At 36.6% G+C, this 22,128-nt stretch overlaps 1 protein-coding gene across 5 annotated transcripts in view; it reads right to left on the bottom strand.

The window, feature by feature from the left end:
• Nucleotides 1–3,666: 3,666 nt before the first annotated feature.
• MAP4K5 (mitogen-activated protein kinase kinase kinase kinase 5) overlaps nucleotides 3,667–22,128 on the bottom strand; it is a 110,750-nt gene continuing 92,288 nt past the window's right edge. For 4 of the 5 annotated variants that reach the window (XM_034992435.1, XM_034992438.1, XM_034992436.1 and 1 more), the window contains 10 exons: nucleotides 22,058–22,060; nucleotides 21,859–21,973; nucleotides 21,433–21,491; nucleotides 18,982–19,085; nucleotides 18,217–18,394; nucleotides 14,931–14,999; nucleotides 12,036–12,128; nucleotides 8,921–8,991; nucleotides 6,659–6,714; nucleotides 3,667–5,287 (listed from right to left, as the gene is read on the bottom strand). In XM_034992435.1, coding sequence (XP_034848326.1) covers nucleotides 5,200–5,287; nucleotides 6,659–6,714; nucleotides 8,921–8,991; nucleotides 12,036–12,128; nucleotides 14,931–14,999; nucleotides 18,217–18,394; nucleotides 18,982–19,085; nucleotides 21,433–21,491; nucleotides 21,859–21,973; nucleotides 22,058–22,060 — 836 coding nt within the window. In that variant the 3' untranslated portion in view covers nucleotides 3,667–5,199. The remainder of the gene's footprint in view (nucleotides 5,288–6,658; nucleotides 6,715–8,920; nucleotides 8,992–12,035; nucleotides 12,129–14,930; nucleotides 15,000–18,216; nucleotides 18,395–18,981; nucleotides 19,086–21,432; nucleotides 21,492–21,858; nucleotides 21,974–22,057; nucleotides 22,061–22,128) is intronic. The other variant, XM_034992437.1, reaches the window with a different exon arrangement.

The raw sequence follows: 22,128 nt of genomic DNA, 5'->3' as shown, positions 1-22,128 counted from the left end.
TCTCAGTAAAATCTAACATGATCCCTTCTGCTAGGTTTGGTATGGGAGCTTCTTGGACCTTCAGTACAAGATACTGGTTATTTCTATAATGAAAAAGCATATAAGGAACTTGAAAAAAGCAGAATTAAAAAAGCCCCATGGTAAGTTTACCAATGTATGATAAACATACTGAAAGGACAATTAAATAATGAAAATGCACTCTTTATGACCTTAAGTGAGATTCTTGGTGAAAAGTAAAGGAACCAACTTTTTTTCTTACCTTGACCAAGAAACTTTCTGAACATGATCACACTTAATCCTCCTAATAGCCACGTGAAGTGGCCATTATTTTCCATCAACAGATAAGGAGATGGAGGCCCAGGCAGCTTGAGTAAGTTGTCTAAGTGGTTAAGTGCTATGGTTCAGCTGGCTAGTAATGACTGAGTGTTACACCGACATGTATAATCTCTATGTGCTGTAGAAATTCTGAAAACCAGAAAGTAGTCTGGCTTAAGCAGTGAGAGCTGTCGTGCAAAAGTTATAGCTTGAACTGAGTGACCTGAGTGAAGTAAAAGGTTTACATTTTTGGTGACAAATCAAAATTTCAGGGTGGGAGAGCTTATGAGTCAAGCAATGAAACTGGAATGATCATGGCCTCTAGGTGCCATTGTTCCAGGGTTCTTGGTGCTTGGTGGAATTGTGGGAAAGAAGGATAGACAGAAGACTTAACAAAAAAAAAAAAGTAATTTGATGAAAATACTTTCTCTCACAAGAACTTGTGGGTTTACTTACCCTAGTTTTTCCTTCCCAATTACTATGCCTCCTTCCACATTATTCATACATTAACTATAATCAGTATTTATCGAATGCCTACTATGTGTAAGATACAGTGTAAGAAGCTGAACTTGTTATATATATTTGTTCATACTGTTTGTGTTATGTAACAGTGGTTCATACTTTTAAAGTTAAACTTTTCTTTTACATTAAACACCAGGACGCCGGGGTGGCTCAGTTAAGCGTCTACCTTTGGCTCACTCAGGTCATGACCCTGGGGTCCTGGGACTGAGTTCCGCATCAGGCTCCTTGCCTTGCTCAGCGGGTCAGTGGGGAGCCTGCTTCTTCCTCTGCCCCTCCCCCTGCTCTCTCTGACAAACAAGCAAATAAAAATCTTATTAAAAACAACAAAAAATCCCAAAATAGGCATGCACATAAATAACCAAATAGTCCTTAAAATACATGCCCCTCCCCACCCCTCACCTCAAAAACTTTTATTTTACTTCTGTCACTAAATAAGCTATTTATTTTTATTTTTAGGATTTTATTTATTTGACAGAGACACAGCGAGAGAGGGAACACAAGCAGGGGGAGTGGGAGACAGAGAAGCAGACTCCCCGCTGAGCAGGGAGCCCGACTTGGGGCTTGATCCCAGGACCCTGGGATCATGACCTGAGCCGAAGGCAGACGCTTAACAACTGAGCCACCCAGGTGCCCCTATTTCTTGATTTTTAACTTTTAGGTATTATCCATTTATTTCCTACTGTGAAAGATGATCTAGGTAAGTTTTCTACCTTATCTCTACAACACCATGTCCTCTCCCACTTCAACTATGCTGCAATTTTGATTAGATGAGTATTTACTGTTAACAATATGATGCCATTCAGCCCCTGGTCGTAGTTGACTTTTTCTTTTCTATACACTATTTTGCTTTCCTGTTTATTTCAGTTTTATATAAGAAACAATACCATCACTGATTGAACCCTGGGGCCTTGAAAAATCCCTTCCACCCACCTCTGATTTCAGGCACTGAGGCAGTGGATGGTTCTAAATGGGCTCAGATTTACCTCATAACTCTTTCAGCTTTCTGCATCAGGGCCTTCTCTGACACTTAGGGAGCTTACCTGGCCGAAGTGCCAGGTACAACTTGGTACACTTGGAGATAATGCCCTGGCAGCAACTCTACCATGAGGAGTGAGAATCTGCAGATAAAGGCTCCGGCCACTTGTCTTTCAGGAGACAATTGTGGGAGCTATCATACAGCTTCTTAGAAGACCTGGTAGAATCCAGCTGCCATTGTCTACATGGCAGTGACTTCAGTAATGAACTCTTCTATCAACCTTTCCCACTTCTCCATCTCCATATCAAAAGTCCCTCAGGCCTATTTTCTGGGGTCTCTGAAGTAAATGATCTTACCTTTGTTCTTTTCTCAGTCTGTCTTAGGAGAAACTTCTTACTCTTTGCTAGTAGTTTCACTCTTAAGATACTGAGATGCATTAGGTATTTTACCAGTTTATTCTTTCTGAAATGGTCTCTCCAGGAGCTTCTAATATGCTTCCGTTATGTTCTCTATGCCTGGTCTGGTGTCATCCTGGATATCCCATCACCATCAATGGGATATCCCATCCCTTCATCTCCCTCCTGTGTGGAATCCCATTTTCTACATCTTATGTCTTCATTTATGCCCTGATTTTTATGAAGCACATCCTCTAGTAGCTTCCTGAGCAAGGCTATCTGGGAGGTAAGGTTTTTTAGAGCTTGTACCGCTAAAAATGTCTTCATTTTTACCCTTAGGTTTGATTAATAGTTTATTTGGGTCCAGAATTTTAGGTTAGACATTTCTTTCTGAATTTTGAAGGCAATGCTTCTGTTGAACTTTGATCCTGATTCTTATTCCTTGGTATAGAACTTGCGCTTTTTCTTTGGAAACAGATCTTCTCTTTGACCCCAGTGTCTCTGAAACTTCACAATGATGTGCTTTGGTATACGTTTTTGTAATCTACTGTTGTCTTTTCATTCTACAATCTAAAGTTCTTTAGTACTGGAAAAACTTCTTGAAATACTCCACTGATTTCTTCCTTGTTGTTTCTTTTTGGAGAGACTGGATAATGGGCCTCCTGGGTTATTAATCTTAACTTGCCCCCAGTGTTTCCATTTCCTTTTGTTTTATATTCTGAGAAACTTCAAGTTTTTTTTTAATGTTTCAAGTTTTTATTTAAATTCTAGTTAGTTAATATTTGCTTTAATACTGGTTTCAGGAGTAGAATTTAGTAATTCATCACTTACATATAACACCCAGTGCTCATTACAGAAACTTCTTCAACTTTATATTCTAAACCTTCTATTGAATTATTCAGCTATGCTATCATATTATTTTCTAAGAGCTTTTTATTTTTGGAAAGCTCCTTTTTTCATTTCCTACTCTTGATTCATAGCTACATCTTTCAGAATATATTTTTTTCTTTTGACATCATCTTGGATAGTCTGTTCCCTCTAAGTGCTTTTTTCCCAAAAACTGTTTTCTCCCTCTTATGTGATAGGTTTTCCTCAGAGATTTTATGTCTTGGTTGTTTTATCATTATTAATAGCATAGGACTATAAGACAAACTGCGAGCTCTGGATGCATGCATGGGGTGGTGGGCATGTTAACTATGATTTTCTTGTCGGGATCTATTTAGGTCTTTCCACTTGAACTGGCTAGACTGCACAGAGAAGACTTCGAATATTGTTGGGATGGGAAGGTCTGGCTGCCAGGATTCAGTGAGAGAAGGAGGACACCGGTCTTTGTATCTAGTATGTAAATATTCTGAGTACGGTCGCCTGCCACTAGTGTTCCAGTGTCCTTCAGTTCAGAGGCCCCCTTTAACATACCCGAAATAAACAAGCACACACTTACTGAAATCAGATCATATGTGCATTTTTAAAGAAAATTTACTTTATATTTTATTTGCATAACATTTTTTTGTTTGCATAGTGAAAAGAACAGAGTCACAAGACTCATGGTCTGGCTCAACCAACTTGCTGTGTGAACAGGGTAAATCTCTTAACCTGGCTAAACCCTTATTTCCTCATCTGAAAAATGGAAATGATAATACTATTTTACAGAACTGCTAAAGACTGACTGAGATTGTTATACTGTTGTCCTCTCAAGTAACTGCTGAATATAGTCTATACTTTGCTATTGCTAACCCCTTGTTCATCGTCTCAATGCTAACTGTTCTCAGTAAATGCGTTAAGACAACAGGTACCAAAAGTGACACTTTAATTTTGAATACTAACAACAGCAAAAGAGAAACTCAATAATGGCCCTATCCTTTCTTATTTTTAGAATGCTGGTTTTTATAATACTTATTTATACTATCCCATCAGGAATTCAATTTTATTTAAAGATTTTTTTTTTCTTAAACCTACTCAAAATGAATACCTACATATGTGAAAAAACCAAGATTACACATGTAGCTGCTTTACAGTTTCCCCTCTGGTATAGTATAAGTAAAATACATATCACGGGCAGTTAAATACATCCCCCCTACATCAGGGATGATCAAATATATGAATATTAATTTATTATGCATGATCCCTAATGTAAAAAAAATCACAGGTATATTATACTGCTTGTCAAGAATACATACACATGGTAGTCACGTCTAGACACACACACCCCTCTAACAATATTTCAACCATTATCAGTATCTTCTGTATGACCCCCTGCAACTATTATAATTGAAAACACAAAACTCCCTTTTAAGGCAATTCTGGATGATCCTGTATTATAAAATACTTGTGTTAAGCAAAACTGCATGTATGTACTAAATCCAAACACACTGCCTTTAACCCCTCAAAGTACTACTCTTAAAAGTTAAACAAAATTTTTATACATTATAAAAAAATTTAAACTGCTCTGAAACCCTCCTTTGCTAAAAGTTACATATATCACACCACTCCAGCAAGAGATTAATAAATAAGGATTAAATATTCTATTTTACAAAAACATACAGAATGGCCAATGTCAAAGTGAAAGGCTTATTTGATATTTTTTTTATCAAATTATGTTCATTAAGAAGGAATAAAACATGGTATAAAATAAGAAAACTGTCACTAAATTTATCCCTCTGAAGATAATCACGAGTTGTTATCTAAAAATATCATGGCACCCTTGTTACAAACATTATTTTTTTAAAAGACTGTGTTTCCTGGAACTAGAGGACTATTTGTCTCATAGCTTTTATTAAGCAAACTTGATATAACCACCACACAGTGGCAAGAGATAGAACAGCTGTTTCCAGCTACAGAAAATACTGAATTCTACCTTAAAGTACAGATTATTTGAGATATAACCCATAAAAGTTAAAGTAAATCATAGTGTAGTATGTACTGAACTTAAGATATTTTTGCTGATTTCAACGGAGTATAGTCATTTTCCTGTCATTTGAGATCAGTTTTTGTTTAGTAACTATTTTCATGTCCAGCCAAGATGTAAAGATTGCTGTGTGCAGTAGGATTTTCTGTTGGCCTACTTTCCAAAACGACAACCCTGCAAATAAACCAAAACAAAAGGCTTGTTTAAAAGTAAAAACAGAGACTGCATGCTTCATTCAAATACTAATATCAAACCAGGGAAGAATATCATTGTTCATATTCTCATAAAGATCACAGGTGCACTGTCAAATTCAGCTTTACACTTTGTAGGTTAAAAACAAAACTGATCAACAACTGATGAATTTATGAATATAAAATACTGAAAACATTTCAGGATATTCTCATTATCTTACTCCAATTAAAACCAAATTTGCTTACTCGTATATGCCAATAAAAGGTATAATAAAGCTTTAGAACACAATTGATTCTAGAACAACATGAGGGTTAGGGGCACTGATTCCCTGCACGGTTGAAAATCCATGTATAACTTTTAACTCCCTGCAAACTTAACTATGAATAGCCTACTGCTGACTAGAAGCCTTACAGATAACATGAACAGCTGACTACCACATATTCTGTATGCTTTATGCATTTACATACTGTATTCTTACAGTAAAGCTAGAGAAGAAAGTTATTCAAGAAATCCTAAGAGAAAATACATTTATGGTACTATACTGTATTTATTGAAAAAAAATCTGCATGTAAGTGGACCCATGCAGGTCAAACCTGTTGTTCAAGGGTCAACGATATACACTAACAAGAAGGGGGTAAAAGAAGAGCGTAGAGAAGAAAACAGGATTCTAAGAGACACCCATCCAAATACTGATTCTGTGACCAGCCTGAACTGGAAGATCAGAGGTTTTTCGTCCTTGCCTCACAACTGATGCCTACTACCATAGCCAATTTTGCTGCAGTAACAACTTTTGGTGGGAAAATAGGAAGGGAGGGGTATTTTATTAATTGTAGAGGTAGACAATATAGACTTTGGAGAACAAAAGCTACTAAATTTTTTTCCTAAGATAGCACAGTTTTGGAATTTGTCTTTCATTTTGATCACAGAGACCACATTATTCCTTCTAATTTAGACTGACTTCAGAAACGGAGTCAAATGTTTTCTGATACAAAAATGTCAGGAGGTGCATATTCTTTTGGGTTTATGTAGTGATAGTTAATAGAAGATAACAAACCAGGAACAAATGATGAAAATGAAGGGACCTGAAATATGTCATGGTACTAGGGGCATGAACACACTTTGTTTTGGCTGACTATAACTATCTCTAGAATCACGATCCTCATGCTGGTGAAAAGATTGCTGAATCGAATAATTAAATTCTTCTTCTCTATCTCAATAACGATACAAAGAAATTTCTCTCCGTTGCTGAGCCTTCTAAGAATCTTGTTTGAAACAGTTACAGGGTGATAATATAATTAAGAACACAACTACTGAACTCCTTTGGTAATGAAATTAAAACAACCAAACTATTACCTGTCTGATCCCAATAAGCGGAAAACTCTTGTTTCATCTGAAATCTCCTGGGTAACCTATGAAAAGAAAATACCTATAGTCATACCTTCATCCCCATATTATTTAAATCATAATTTAAAAACCATTTAGACAGAGCAATTTTTGATAGGCTCAATTCCTCAAATGATATAAATTTTAGTAAGTTTTTTTTTTTTGACTGCCTTATTATTAAGAAATAAATGAACATTTATGGAACATCTGGTATTGGTACTTTCCTTAGGAGAATTCTTTGTGATATATAATTCCCATATTATTGGGGAAAAAACCCACTAAGGCTCAGAGAAGTTGAGTAACTTGCTTAAGATTATATAACTGGTAGACCCAGGATTTGAATACAGGTTTGCTGAACTGCAGAGCCCCTACTCTTTTTTCCTTTCCCTCAGTGCAGATGCCTAACATGGCACCCCATAGTCCACCTGAGTTCCATAGAGCTGTGCTGGGCACTCCCAAGTACTAGTGTCTTACTTCAGTGTTATCTATGGTATTCCTCTGCTCTGTTTTCTCCAAAGCTGTAGAAGGTACACAAACTCATGTGCAGGTACTATTCCAAAGTGTGGGGAGTTTATACTGCTGGGAATAACACTTAATCAAAAGAGACAGCAGTTGGCGTATAAATGCACCAGCCTTCACACCTGAAGTATGCTCTATATCCTTCCTCAGTGGTCCCTTTACAGTTAAGCCCTGGCGCCCATAGTGGGAACCAGTTTATTAATATACTCTTTACTGTTTTTTTGTGGTTGAATGGTTGAGTAGTACTTTATGAATATCACAGCTAGGCCCAAATGAAGAATGAGAACACAAAAAGAAAGAGGTAAGCAAGATGACTTAAAAATAGGAAATAGAATTTGTCCGTGATATAGTGAGCAACAGGCATTTTCTGTAGATTTCTAACCACAGGAGTGACACACTGAGAAAAGCATCTAAGGACAATTATTTTATGGCAGTAAGTAGGACTACAGGTTTCATTAACTGCAGGGAGCTGGTGACATTTAGTCACATGAGTAACTAGATAAACTATGACATATCCAAAGACAGCTGATTTACGCTATTTTCTCTTAGAAGCATTCTGACTCCATATTCATGTAAGAGGTACAAATAATCAGTCACATATAAATATGAGCATGGATAAAACTAAAGATAATTCAAATAGAAGACTTTCAGTTTTAAAATAAGTCCAAAAATGTGTGAGACAATTGTGTAGAAGAATTACACAGGTACTCATATGAGTAGGAAATGTCTATGTTAGTATCATCTTAACTATTAGGATTCATCTCTCAAGGCGGGATTCCAGGTCCCTCTCCTGCATAAAATGTAGCCTGATTATCTCAACTAGAAGTGATTTTTGAAGACCCTCCCTTCAAATCCAGACTCTGCCATTTACCTAGCCACTTAACCTGGGCAAGATACTTAACCACTCTGTGCTTATAAAAAATGGGACTATGAGGGGCGCATGGGTGGCTCAGACGGTTAGGCGTCTGTCTTTAGCTCAGGTCATGATCCCGGGGTCCTGGGATCTAGCCCCACATCGGGCTCCCTGTGAGCAGGGAGCCTGCTTCTCCCTCTCCCTCTGCCTGCCAGTCTCCCTGCTTGTATTCTGTCAAATAAAAAATAAAAAATCTTAAAAAAAAAAAAAAAAGGGACTATGAATAGTACCTAACCCCACTGGATTATTAGCTTTAAATAAGCTAATACTTGTAAAGTGCCTGGAACACAGACGGGCTGAAAGGTTTGATATTTATAATTATACTTCATTATGCCTTACACTGTTATAATAGTGTCTTACATGTTGTTGGTACTCAATAATTACTTACTAAATGAGTTAATTTTCTTAGATTTTTCCTTAGTGCTGTGATCTAATACATATTAACTTGGAATTTAAAAAACAGTATTTAAAAAGAAGCTATATGTTTATAGATTATGGAAAAGACTTATCAAATTTAGAGAAGTTTAGCAACCTTGGCACCACATTTACAGATTACAAATTAGAGAACTGAAATTGTACAAACTCATGTTTGACAATTCCTCATGGCCATTGAGAATCATACAATGAATACAAAATAAAATTATCTGAAGGGAAAATACTGGCAATTTTGCTCTATCAGTTAATAGCATTAAAGGCTCTAAACAGAGTAATGTGGGTTCAGAAAGAAAATGCATAAAATGGATGTTTCAACATTTAAAATCTTTTGTGGGAATCACAGGAGGTAATGTGAGAAGCCTTACCTCATCTGATTTGAAGCTTTTACCCTGCATTCCATGTTTCCAGAAAGCCAACACACTATCTTGAAGGCATACTAAAAAAGATGAGAGAGAACTGAAACTAAAATAAAGCACAGAGTAATTCATTATACATTTTCCTTCACTGTTTTAAATAAATTCTAATGTAAATCTCTCCAAGTGCTTGGTGCAAAATTCCACTGTCTAGACCATCAGTTCCCAACATTTTTGTGGCTAAGCCATGCCTAAGCTCCAATAATTTATTGAGGCAGGGTCATGCAAGTTTTCAAAAATATATATAACAGGCATTCATTTAAACATGAGCTAACTTCTACTGAGCTGGATATCAACATATTAATTTCTCTTTCATATGCTATCTTTTGTCTTAGATGAATAAAAAAATAAAACATATGTAATTGTTTTTTTGGATCAAAAACATGGTTATTTAAATACTGTCATATATTTACAAGTAGCTATTAAGGAAGCATCTTTTATTTATATTTACATTTCCCTACTACAAATTTTATTTTAAAACGTAAACCTGTCTTATAATCCAAAATGTACCCACGCACTGAATATTTGATCTGTGAGCCAGTTCTTCTTCGGAGGGGCTCCCAGTTACAGTTCTCACTGCTACGGCCTTCAGCACCCCCACCCCCACCCCCACCCACCTCAGGCCTCTGGAGTCCCCTGGGCCTTTGCCCTGGACTTGCAGGCCCCACTGTCCACACAATGGTTCACCACCAAGCTTGCTCACCTTCCTAATGGCTTTGGATTCAGGAGTGACCATAACCCCAAAGTGTGGCCACCACATGACATGCCACAGCCTCTCCTGCTCCCTACCCATCTCCCCTGTTGCCCTGGTGTGACCTGAAGGTCTTGGAGGGAAACCTGTTCTTGTGCCTTGTCCATCTCTTATCTTCTCCTTGGTTTCAAGCAACAGGCCTGGGCTCACTGAGGCACCCTTATGGGGTAACTCAGGTTTAGAAATAGAGTAGGCAGGGCACACAATTATGGGGGAGGAGAGCAGGCCCTTCCTGGCAGGGGGCTGCAGGTATTAAAGTGTAGTCAGTGAGGGAGAGAGCCCATTTGATTTTGGAGAGTTAGCCACATGCCCTACACAGTAAAGGTAAAGAGAGAAAGTGACTGAAGCATTTTGTTTCTTACTAGAATACGGACTCTGTAAAAAGTTAATGTAAGAATGTTCTGGGAATATAAGTTAGCTCAAAAAAATAAAAGTATTTTACAGTAACAAATCACATGTTTCACTAACTGTGACAAATAAGAAGACTCAGTTACTGGTTTTATTTTTAAAAGGTGACTTAAAGGGACTCTTTTTTTACCCAGGAGGATCCTTGTAATTATTTCCAAGTTCACTAGCAAGGAGAGATGGTAGCTTAAGAGGAACAAACTTCTGTGTAACAATTAAAATTCCCTAAAAAATGTGACACATGTGAAAAACTTTAGGTACCAGTATGTTTCAGTTAAAATGAAAAGGAACTAAAGATCTGTATGTCAGAATCCCTATTGAAAATATTAAATCTTGGAAACTGGTATGCAATATCCAGCACATAAAGGAGTAAAAGAAGAAACTAGTTTCAAAATCCCTTCTGTCTGGGCATCTACAGAACGTTTAGGTTTCCTGCTTCAATAAATTAAATTTTCCAATTGCAAGCAAATTACTTTTATGTAAAATGTTTACACAGAGGGATGAACGTACTTTGCGAAAGGGCAAAATTCCGGTTGAGAAACCATTAAAATATTTAATAGATAAAACAGAAACTTTCTAAATGGGAAACACAGTTTTAAAAGAATATACATTTAATTATGAAATACACGTATTTTTTACGGCCCAAATAAAAATTGCCAATGTTGCTTTTAACTATTTTTGACTTATAGTAGAGTCATATCATGTATTATTCAAAATGTTTCCAGTTATGGTATTTTTTTCATAAGTTCTATCATCCCTGGGAAAATATTTACTGACATATAACCATTGAGGACGCAAACAACAATAAAATATAATAATTTTTATCATAAAACCAATGAGTATTACACAGAGTAAAATAATCATTGGCAAGGAAGCAAATTAAAATGGCATATTAGTTTCCAAGTCCTATGGGAAACTAGTTATTTATCTATCTATATTTATTTATTTAAAGATTTTTTTTATTTATTTGACAGAGGGAGATACAGCAAGAGAGAGAATACATGCAGAGGGAGCGGGAGAGGGAGAGGCAGTCTTCCCGCGGAGCAGGAAGCCTGATTCAGGGGTTGATCCCAGGACTCTGGGATTATGAACTGAGCCAAAGGCAGACGCTTAACCACTGAGCCATCCAGGCGCCCCGGGAACTAGTTATTTATATATAAATGAATCTAAAAGCAATAACCATCAACACACCAACCAGAACTTTACATGGCAAAGAATTAAAGCATATCTAACACCATTAAACACATCACACAAATACCTTCATGATTTGGAAAAAAACTGGGAGTACATAATTCACTTCATGCAGCAAAAGGAACAATGAACAGAAATTTTAAAAATGATTTCAAGTTTTAACTACCCAGGAAACAACAACAGAAGATTTAGTAAGGTCTAGACCTGCACTGTCCAATATGATAAAAGCAACTGGCCACATGTGGCTATTAACATTACAATTACCTTAAAATTCAAAAAATTAAAATGTAGCACTAGCCATGTTTCAAGCACTTAACAGGTGTGGTTAATGACTGCTATATTTAAGAGCACACAGAACATTTCCACATCACTGAAACTTCTATGAGACAGTGCTGGTCTAGATAACCCTAAGTGTGGAATAAACAAAAAATCAAGTATTCTAAACACATTATTAAAAAAAGAGGCTTAGGCAAAATAGGTGAAGGGGATTAAGAGGTACAAACTTCCAGTTATAAAACAAGTAAGTCACAGGGATGTAATGTACAATATAGGGAATATAGTCAACATCACTGTAGTAACTTTGTATGGTGACAGATGGTAACTAGGCTTATTGTGGGGATCATTTCATAATGTATAAAAATATCAAATGACTATGACGTGTATCTCAAACAGGATATTGTATGTCAATTATGATTAAATTAAAAAAAAAAGCAGACTTACCTACAGATTCAATGCGAAAATCAAAACTTAGCTCGGAGGCCAGTTTCTTACTTGATTTTAGTTTTCCTTGTAGATTTACAATTTTTACAAATTCTTAAAAAAAGAAAAAGCAAGTCAAAACTGGAAATGCAAATCTGCTAAAATAAATGGAACTTGATAAGTGGATTTTATATGGACATAGAACAAATATTCTTAATAAAGTTCAACTATTTATTGTCATGAATCAGGTGTGCCCACTGAAAAACTGTCATTAATATGTGCAAAACTATCTGTTTTGTTAGATATAAAAGTGCCTTCTTTAGTAAATAAGGCAATTCCACTGCTATTTTTTGCTTTCCTTTTTTCTTTCTCTTTAGGATATATTGAACACCTACATTCTCATTTTTTAAAAAGCGTGTTTCAAGGTGGCGACCTTAGTGCCAAGTACTTAGCAATTGGAGTTGATTTTTTCCCTTACAAATTATATAACATATGATAAGTAATATTTGTAGTAATCCAAAACTTTAGTATATGAATAATATTGTATAGAGGTACACAGGGGCAACAAATAGTACTTCTGAAGGGTCATAATTTCTTTTTTTTTTTTTTTAAGATTTTATTTATTTATTTTGACAGAGATAGAAAGACAGTGAGAGAGGGAACCCAAACAGGGGGAGTGGGAGAAGGAGAAGCAGGCTTCCCGCTGAGCAGAGTGCCCAGATGCGAGGCTCCATCCCAGGACCCTGGGTCATGACCTGAGCCAAAGGCAGGCGCCCAACGACTGAGCCACCCAGGTACCCCAAGGGTCATAATTTCTTGTAAGTAAATTCGGGGATGGTGAGTATACACAAATCTATTTTTATCTATTTGTTTTTAATTTAACCATCTTTAGCTCTGACTTGGAAGACACCTCTCTGCATTACTTTCTTATCTGTCTACCATGATTTGTGATTATAGGCCTATCTCTTCTGCCACTTACTAAAACTGATTTATACTGTATAGTTGACAAGTCATTTTTAAAGTCTTATCCTGCTCCCTTAAAAAAAAAACCCCAAAGCTCAAGAAAGTCACCTTTCCATTTACCTTGAATAACTGGAAAATGGAGGGCCTAGCTAATCAAAGGTTTTTAACATTTTTTGATAAAATACATAAATCAACAAAATGAAAACTAAACACATTTTCCTTAGATGAGTCAGGTTTTTAGGGATTTCAGCATTAAAGGTTCAACATCATTATTATTATTATTAAGATTTTATTTATTTATTTGACAGAGAGAGACACAGCGAGAGAGGGAACACAAGCAGGGGGAGTGGGAGAGGGAGAAGCAGGCTTCCTGCTGAGCAGGGAGCCCGATGCGGGGCTCGATCCCAGGACCTGGAATCATGACCTGAGCCGAAGGCAGACGCTTAACGACTGAGCCACCCAGGTGCCCCAAAGATTCAACATTATTAATATTAAATTCTTTTTTTTTTTTTTTAAAGATTTTATTTATTTATTTGAGACAGAGAGAATGAGAGACAGAGAGCATGAGAGGGAGGAGGGTCAGAGGGAGAAGCAGACTCCCCGCCGAGCAGGGAGCCCGATGCGGGACTCGATCCCGGGACTCCAGGATCATGACCTGAGCCGAAGGCAGTCGCTTAACCAACTGAGCCACCCAGGCGCCCCAAAGGTTCAACATTATTAATATTAAATTCTGATTATTTCCTTAATCAGTACTGAACTTCCTACTTGTTTGGATAAAAAAGAATTTATTAAATTCACTTAAAGGTAACAGAATAACACTCCAATCTTACCAGTATTCAAAGAATCAAAAGTACTTAAAGAAAGGATGATGGGTGAATGAAACAATTTGGGTTTTGGTTTACTTATTAGCTTTATGATTCTATGAGGCAAATCCACTAGGGAACTCTTTAGAGAATAGAAATTAGGACAAAAATACAGGCAAATTCTGTAGTAGAACAATTTTTAAAATTACCCTGAACACCTATAGGCAGGTCCAGTAATTTAAAAATACTGGAATGGATCAAACATAGCAATGGTTGCCAAGTTTCAAGTATAATTTTAAGTCTGGGTGAATTTCACCTTGCATGATTTACTGTATAAAAATAAGGTGGGTTTTAGGAACCAGACTTCTTTGAAAATTGAAATAATTCCTGTCATTGGAGTTTTTTCTGCTTCTCCACTGCTTATAGTACAACATACTCCTATCAATAACATCTCTCCCTGCATCAAAAGAATTATGAATAGCAGATGAAGGTGTCAAATCTGTCTGTACATTAGACTCTCACTTCTACATGGTTCTAAAAGTTCATGTTACATGACAAAGTGACCATACTAATATAACCTTCTATTTTTTCCATTAATTACAGTAAGGTAGGAAAAAACCTTTCAGTTTTGGGTGCCTAGGTGGCTCAGTCGTTAAGCGTCTGCCTTCGGCTCAGGTCATGATCCCAGGGTCCTGGGATTGAGTCCTCACCGCATCAGGCTCCCTGCTTGGCAGGAAGCCTGCTTCTCCCTCTCCCACTCCCCCTGCTTGTGTTCCTGCTCTCGCTGTCTCTCTCTGTCAAATAAATAAATAAAATCTTTAAAAAAACAAAACAAAACAACTTTCAGTTTTATAAGAATTTTATACAGAATAGTTTTATACAAAATTTTACCCCAGGGTTATGGCAAGCTGTCCTAATATGTTTCCAAGTAGGTAAAAAAAAAATAAAGAAAAAGTCAGAGAACAGTATTAACAAACAGATCAATTAATTACTATATCTGTAGCCAATTTAGGTTTTTCATCAATAAAAAAAGCTACTTTTAAGGTAGAAAAGGGAAAATCTTGAATTATAGTTTAACAGAATTAATTCCACGAAAAGATGTTATTATATCAAGTAGTATACTCAAAATAAACTTTAAAATCATACTTACTATCTAAACACACTAAAACAGTATCTCTCTCCAACTGTGTTACGTGAATGGAATCTAACTGTTGGCTGCCTTGGAAGGGGAAAAAAAAAACAAAACAGGGTTATTGTTATACAACATGCTTTAGAAACCAGAGCTTAGAAAAGAAACACAAATACTGAATTTTTTCTGTCATTTAAAACTAGTCTTTGAAATTTAACACAGAAATTGTATTTTGTAATTATGTTATCTTTCAAAAAATGTATGTAGGTCAACTTAGAACAGACCTAAGTCCTAAGCATAACTAAATGAGCTGAGAAAAACTCAACTTTGCATTTAATTAATACCTCAACTAGTTATAGAAAGGTTACAAACTTAAAATGAAGCCAAGGGTAAATATGAGGAAGAAAGTAAATGCACGCTATGCAACGACTAGATTTTGCTGTGTATTTTATAGTAGCCAGTGGGAGGAGGGAAGCAAGATCAGTTAGGTGAATCACAGCATCTGAAATAAAAATAAGCCAGTAATTCAGAAAAAGCAAAAAGATTAATGAAATTATGATCAGAGAGAAAACTTTCTGGTGTTGGTACATGTGTGTATATGTGTAAGTGGGACTTCTTTATTAAGAGGCCACAGGGTAACATAATGGACAATACTGTCAACAACATCTTTCCAGGAAGCAACTTTCATAACTTTGCTGATATTCATGGGGCTGCTTTGCTAACAGGTGTGATGACATTTTTGTAAAACATTTTGGTAAAACAATTCATTTTAGGCACTCAATTTGCCTGAATGGTCTAGCAAGCACTGAGCAGAGGGGAGGAGCAGAGGGAGAGGGAGAAGCAGACTCCCCGCTGAGCAAGGAGCCCGACATAGGGCTGGATCCCAGGACCCTGAGATCATGACCTAAGCAGAAGGCAGCTGCTTAACCGACTGAGCCACTCAGGCACCCCTAGAACAGTCATTTTTAATTACATCTCTTTGGGAAGCCCTCTCCCTTAGAAACTGCACATTTCAACATAAACACAACATTTTATATATTACTTTGGGGTTTGTGGACCTTTCAAAAAGCCCATACAAAGTGAAGCATTTAGATCTACAGAACTGAGACCTCAGTCAACATTCCAACATACAGTTTTTCTCAGTAAATCTATATACATGCCTTTATTCAACAAATATTTATTGAGTGCTGATAATATGCTAGGCATCACCCTTGGAGATAAAGACATTGCAATAATAAGTTAAACTAAGACTGAAAGAGTCTTGGGATAGGAGTTCATTTTAACTGGTACAACTGTCACCAACTCAAGGCCTGACCTCAACAATGAACACAGATGGGAGGCAAAAATGGAGAAGCCTAATAAGGACCACCTCTGCTTGAGGGTGATTTGAATGATTACCCTTAAGCAGAGTTCTGGCTTTCCTCAGAAAGTAATTTTGAGTGGCTCAGTCGGTTAAGCATCCGCCTTCAGCTCAGGTCATGATACCAGGGTCCTGGGATCGAGCCCCACATCAGACTCGTTGTTCAACAGGAAGCTTGCTTCTCCCTCTCCTCCCCACTTGTGCTCTCTCTCGCTATCTCTATTGCTATCTCTCTCTCTCTCTCTCTCTCAAATAAACAAAATCTTAAAAAAAAAAAAAAAAAGAAAGTAATTTCGGGTCTGCCTTAATTTTAGCCTAGACAATGTTAAAAGTGGGTAGAACAGTACCCTCAGGCATTAAAAAAACAAAGCAACAAACCCCCCCCACAAATTCAAAAGAGGACTAACTAAATGTCTACCCTTGAGCAATGCAACCTCTTAATATATCATACAGAAGAAAGCGGTTGCAAATACAGATAACTGTATGAAATACCTTGCTCTATACTACTATTATATACTAGCGAGTAAAAAAAAATAAAAGTTGGGGCTGTCTGCCAAAAATGATCTTGGTTTTTAAAAAAACTGATCTATAACTCTTCTTTTTAGCAGTAACTACGTAATAGAAACATGTTTCTGTTTGGGCTGTTTATATTTCATGATAAAACAAAGTCATTTGCATCTTTCTGTTAGCTATACAGAAGGTGGTGCTTCTAACTCAACTAAAAGCATTTAAACAGTAAATTAAGAAGAAAGGTGGAGTATAGGTGGGGTTGGGAGGGTACAGAATACAATCTTATTTTACTGGAAATTATGACTTGGTCCATAAAGAGAGTGATCATAGACAATCCAGTGCATGCTGGAACTGGCTTGTACTGGGTTGTTAAATTTTCAGGAATTTTGTGAGCCACATGACATCAGGTTTGGTAGTTTGAAATATTCCCTTGGTTGGGAGTATTTATACCACAGAAACTGACAACCGCTACAAGTCAGGCTTCTCTGTACCCCAAGTGCCTGTTATTAAACATTTATCAGAACATCACTGGTTCATATTGATTCTTATTCTCAAAGTGACATTGGTGTGGTTCTACATTAACTTCAATAGCTGGATTGTATAGAGTTCTTGTAATTTAGCCTATAAATGAGCAAAAGATATAGTAAGATATTTAATAAGAACAAGCATCAAACTTGATGCTTGTAACAAATTTCTTCACAAGGTAATAAGAAAATATAACAGTGGTAAGTAATGAAATAGTTCTGACTGAAGATTGCTTGACCTCATATGTAAAAAAAAGACTTGATAAATATAGGGTTACAGATGATCAAATAATATACTAGCACAATAAACAGTAAAATATCCCCTTCATCTCACTTATTATGTAGATTTTTAAAAATTTGTGGTTCATTTGTTCCAATTTTAAAGTTTAAGAATAAACTTCCACCTTTTCAGAGCTTTCAATGAGACACATATGATAAATCCTAGGCTAATGAACTATTCTTAAAAAGCCCAAGAGCTATTTCCCAGTAAATGGTAAAGCTTGGAGGTCACACATGAGAAGCTTCTAGTCAAGTCTGAAAAGCACTTGAACCTAATGATTCTAGGAAGTGTGGGGGTAAAAACTTATAGGAAAGAGGTAAATCTCTTTGCTTGAGAAGCTGATAAATTTGAAAAATGTCTTAGAAAATTTAATTATTTAGTAAGTTCAAAAATTAACTGGTAACAACTAAGACCTTTGTATGTCAGGAATCATTAAAATTTTTCTTGGTAAAATAATTTGTATCAATTGCCTCAGGCATACAGAGATCATAAACAATATGTACCTGTTCCTCTGGACTTACTTGGGAAACTATGTTGATTGACTCTTTGAACCAGGCCATGCTAATTGAGCTTATTCTGCTTCTTTTATACGCAAAAGCATCAATATTTTAACATAAGGTTAAAAACACTTACCTGCGCCAATTTCTGTAAACCATGAAGATGCAGAGTTCAAATTGATTGTCTCAAACTGAACAACCTGATTTGATTCAGTGCCCTTGCTAATAGCTACACAGACCATAGGATATTCCTGTTCTGGTATTACCAGCATTTCAAAAACATTCAAAGGACTTGGCAAAGGAAAATCAAAGTGCTGCAAAAAATAAACAACAGAAATATACTTTAGAAACAATCTCCCCATTCATACTGTTGAATAAAGCCAAAAGAAAGGCTTTCATTTTCTCCTTGATTGATCTTTTAAAAAATGACTACCTCTAAAATGATCATGATAAGGTTGAGTTCTCTATAAAAATGTTTTAGAGAATTGGCCAGATACATCTTTACGGCTGTGATGCTTCTGTAAGTTTACTAACATAAGTTACAGAGGAAACCTTAACAAGAATACAAAAAGCCCTAAACCAAGTAAACACCCATAAATAACTGTAAATGTGCAGAGTAGCATAGTAGCATTGAGATCATATAATTTTAAGCATTTTATTTTTATTTTGGGGGGGAGGGGCAGGCAGAGAGGGAGAGAGAATCTTATGCAGGCTCTATGTTCAGCGCGGTGCCCGACATGGGGCTTCATCTCAAGACCCTGAGATCATGACCTGAGCCAAAATCAAGAGTCTGATACTCAACCAAATGAGCCACCCAGGCACCCTGAGATCATATAATTTTAGCTTCAGTAATACACTAGGGTTTTCTAAAGAAGAAAACTATAAACAAAGTAATACATACCTTTATCAACATGAATTTCTGCATTGGCTCATACCACTGAAGTAAAACAATTCCAGACTGTAAAGCTCCACAGAGGTATTTATGTCCTGTGTAAGGGTTTCTGACTGGAAAGAAACAAAGCAAAACAGACACAACCAAAACACTGAACACCTTGATACGAAAACATAATTAGTTTAGTTCATTAAAAGCAACAACTGAGTTATGCTCATTTAAGAGCTAACTCACTTTCTTTATAAAGGCAGTGCTGATATATCGGAAAAACAATGAAATGTGGCTTGCCATTGATACCAAAATATGGATGGAAGAAACTATCTGAAGTGATTATTTAGCTGATAAAGAAAAATGATTGTTTCTATTCATGAGGATGATAAGAATAAGTAAAGAAAAATGATGTTTTTTCTTTTGGCTTTGTTACCCTTTCCTTTTCACTTTCTTATCTCAATTTTGACTTACATACAATTACTTTTAAACATCTTCAATAGACTAGGCTGTTAGACATCTTCAATAGAATAGGAACCTGCTACAAGGGACAATATTTTAAGCACTAAAACACCTAAAAACCTTCTACAAGGGACAGTATTTTAAGCACTAAAACACCTAGAATGAAACCTAAAGAGCTGTTTTTTAAGTAAACTAACTGAAACAGAAAGTCTAGGAAGCAACTGAAATCTATGATTTCATCTTTGGTATAGTGGTTTACTTAAGGCAAGATGAAAATAACTATTTTACATTTTACTAAAGATGTAACTTTCTTGACTCAAATCTATAAAAAAATCCTAATTGGTCTTTCCTTCTCCCCAGTTTGACTCCCATCAACAATTATATATATTGATTATAAGAGTAGTTATTTGCAAATAAGCTGTATCTTAATATATTTACGAGTTTATATCTTAAGACTGTAAGCTTCTAAGACCTTTCTTGAGTCATAGATCTTGGGAATCTGATAACAGATATGGACCTGATTCTCCCTGGAAAAATGCTTATGAAATTTGTTTATAACTAAGAAACCATGTAGCATGAAGATCAATGAGTAAGCTCATTGCTTCAACAAATAGAATTAAAGATTTTTTTTTTTTAAAGATTTTATTTATTTATTTGACAGAGAGAGACAAAGTAAGAGAGGGAACACAAGCAGGGGGAGTGGGAGTGGGAGAGGCAGGCTTCCCGCTGAGCAGGGAGCCCGATGTGGGACTCGATCCCAGGACCCCAGGATCATGACCTGAGCCGAAGGCAGATGCTTAACGACTGAGCCACCCAGGCGCCCCAACAAATAGAATTAAACGGGAAGTTAAGAGCCCAGGATCTGAAGTCATGGACTGGGTCTGATCCCAGGTTCTGTTTCTTACTAGCAACATAACAAATATCATGGGGTTGATTGAGGGTTAAATGAGGTAAAATAATTATATAGTAAAAAATTTAACGTTGCTCCAAAAGAAGTCTGGCCTTTGTCCCCCCTTTTGGGAGGTAATCTCTAAGCCTCAGGAATGTCATGTTTGATAGGAGTGTCTTCTGTTTGCCTGGGGCCTTGGGTCACTGAATAGTCTAACAATATGATTTCAAGTGGGGGCTTGCAACACTGGACATTCTTAGGGGAAGGACAGTCATGACAAAAAAACCAGCAGTGTGATTTAGGATACAGGCTTTGGGTCATGCAGTATCAAATGACCTTCAGAGGGATTGGATACTGAGAGCAGCCATGTGGACAATCAAGCCTCTGTGAGGGGAGCCCTAATAAAAACTCTGAGTACTGAGGTTGGAGTAAGCTCCCTGGATGGCAATGCTCCATGTGTATTGTCACACACCACTGCCAGAAAAGTAACACTGTCCATTACTCCACGGGGAGAGAACAGCAGAAGCTCTATGTTTGGTGCTATTCCCAGACTCTGCCCTACGCCCGTCTCCTCTTGGCTGATTTTAATTTCTATCCCATCCCTTCCCTGTAATAAATCGTAACTATGAGTATAACCACTTTCAGTGAGTTCTGAGTCTTCTAGAGAATTTTTTAACATGAGGGTGGTTTTGGAAACCCCCCAAACTTGCAGTTGGTGTCAGAAGAGGGTGGTCTTGTGTGGACTGTTCCCTCTAACTTCATAGTTAGCTAAACTCCTATGATAATGTTCGTAAAGCACGAAGCTGTAATGGCTATATAAATGCAAATGTTAAATAAACGGTAAACTAGGATCTTAGCAGAGATACAGCCTCAGGGAGTATGGTTAAAAAACTCTAGGGACACTACGCTCTGAGAAAGCATTAGGACTTATCTCCAACCATTTTTATGCCATGTCCTGCCACACAGTCTTGTACTTCAGTGGCCCCTTAACTACTTATTAAAAACAAATATAAAGCCTACCTTCCTTCCTATTTGATACTATAAGACTCTCCATAGTTTTAAAGAATTTTAAGAATGTTCAAACTTCTAATCATCCAGTTTGAGAAACAGTGTTTACTCACCTATGCAACATTTGTGGCAGCCTTTTGTGTCAGGAATCTTTGTTGTTAAAGCGAACTTTCTGAAACACAGGACAAGGTAAACGTTCTCTACTGCAGTGGCTCCCAATGATTTGTGACCTGGCTACACCGAAGCCAGTCAAGGAGCTTTACAAAACCAGTCGTAAACTCTGACCCCCAAACTACCTGATTCTCTAGGAATGAGACAGGGCCTGGGAATCTATATTTATAAAACTTCTATAGGTGGTTCTCCTGGACAGTCAAGCTAAGGGAACACTGATCTTTTGAATTCTATATAAAGTGCACTTTAGTGTAAACTACCTTTCAGAATTAAAACAAAGGAAGTTTTTTAGTGGGCAAGGAAAACTGGTTATTTTAAAAATAGATATTAATGCCCCTCACTCCCAAAAGAATTAAAATATTTTGTACCTTGGCAGTATGCGGTCTGGAAATCTATGAGTTTGAATATGGGCAGCTAATCCTGGTTTTTTGGCTTGTTCAAACAAAGCTATAAGGTTATGAGAGTAGAGTTGAAACGTTTTTCCTATAAAAGAAAAACATGTTATTTTTATTAGAATCTTTCACAGCAGAAAAACAAGAATTTTCAAGCAAAAGAAAACATAATTACCTTCTAAAATAAAGGAGTCCAGAAATGTGCAAAGAGCCAAGTAAAAGAGAAAAACATATGAAAAAACAAAA

The sequence above is a fragment of the Mirounga leonina genome, unplaced genomic scaffold (genome assembly GCF_011800145.1).
Source record: "Mirounga leonina isolate KUSES-001 unplaced genomic scaffold, KU_Mleo_1.0 Mir_82, whole genome shotgun sequence".
In the NCBI taxonomy this organism is placed as follows: domain Eukaryota; kingdom Metazoa; phylum Chordata; class Mammalia; order Carnivora; family Phocidae; genus Mirounga; species Mirounga leonina.
Note: the sequence above shows the minus strand (reverse complement) of the source record. Positions and strands in the feature narration are given on the sequence as shown.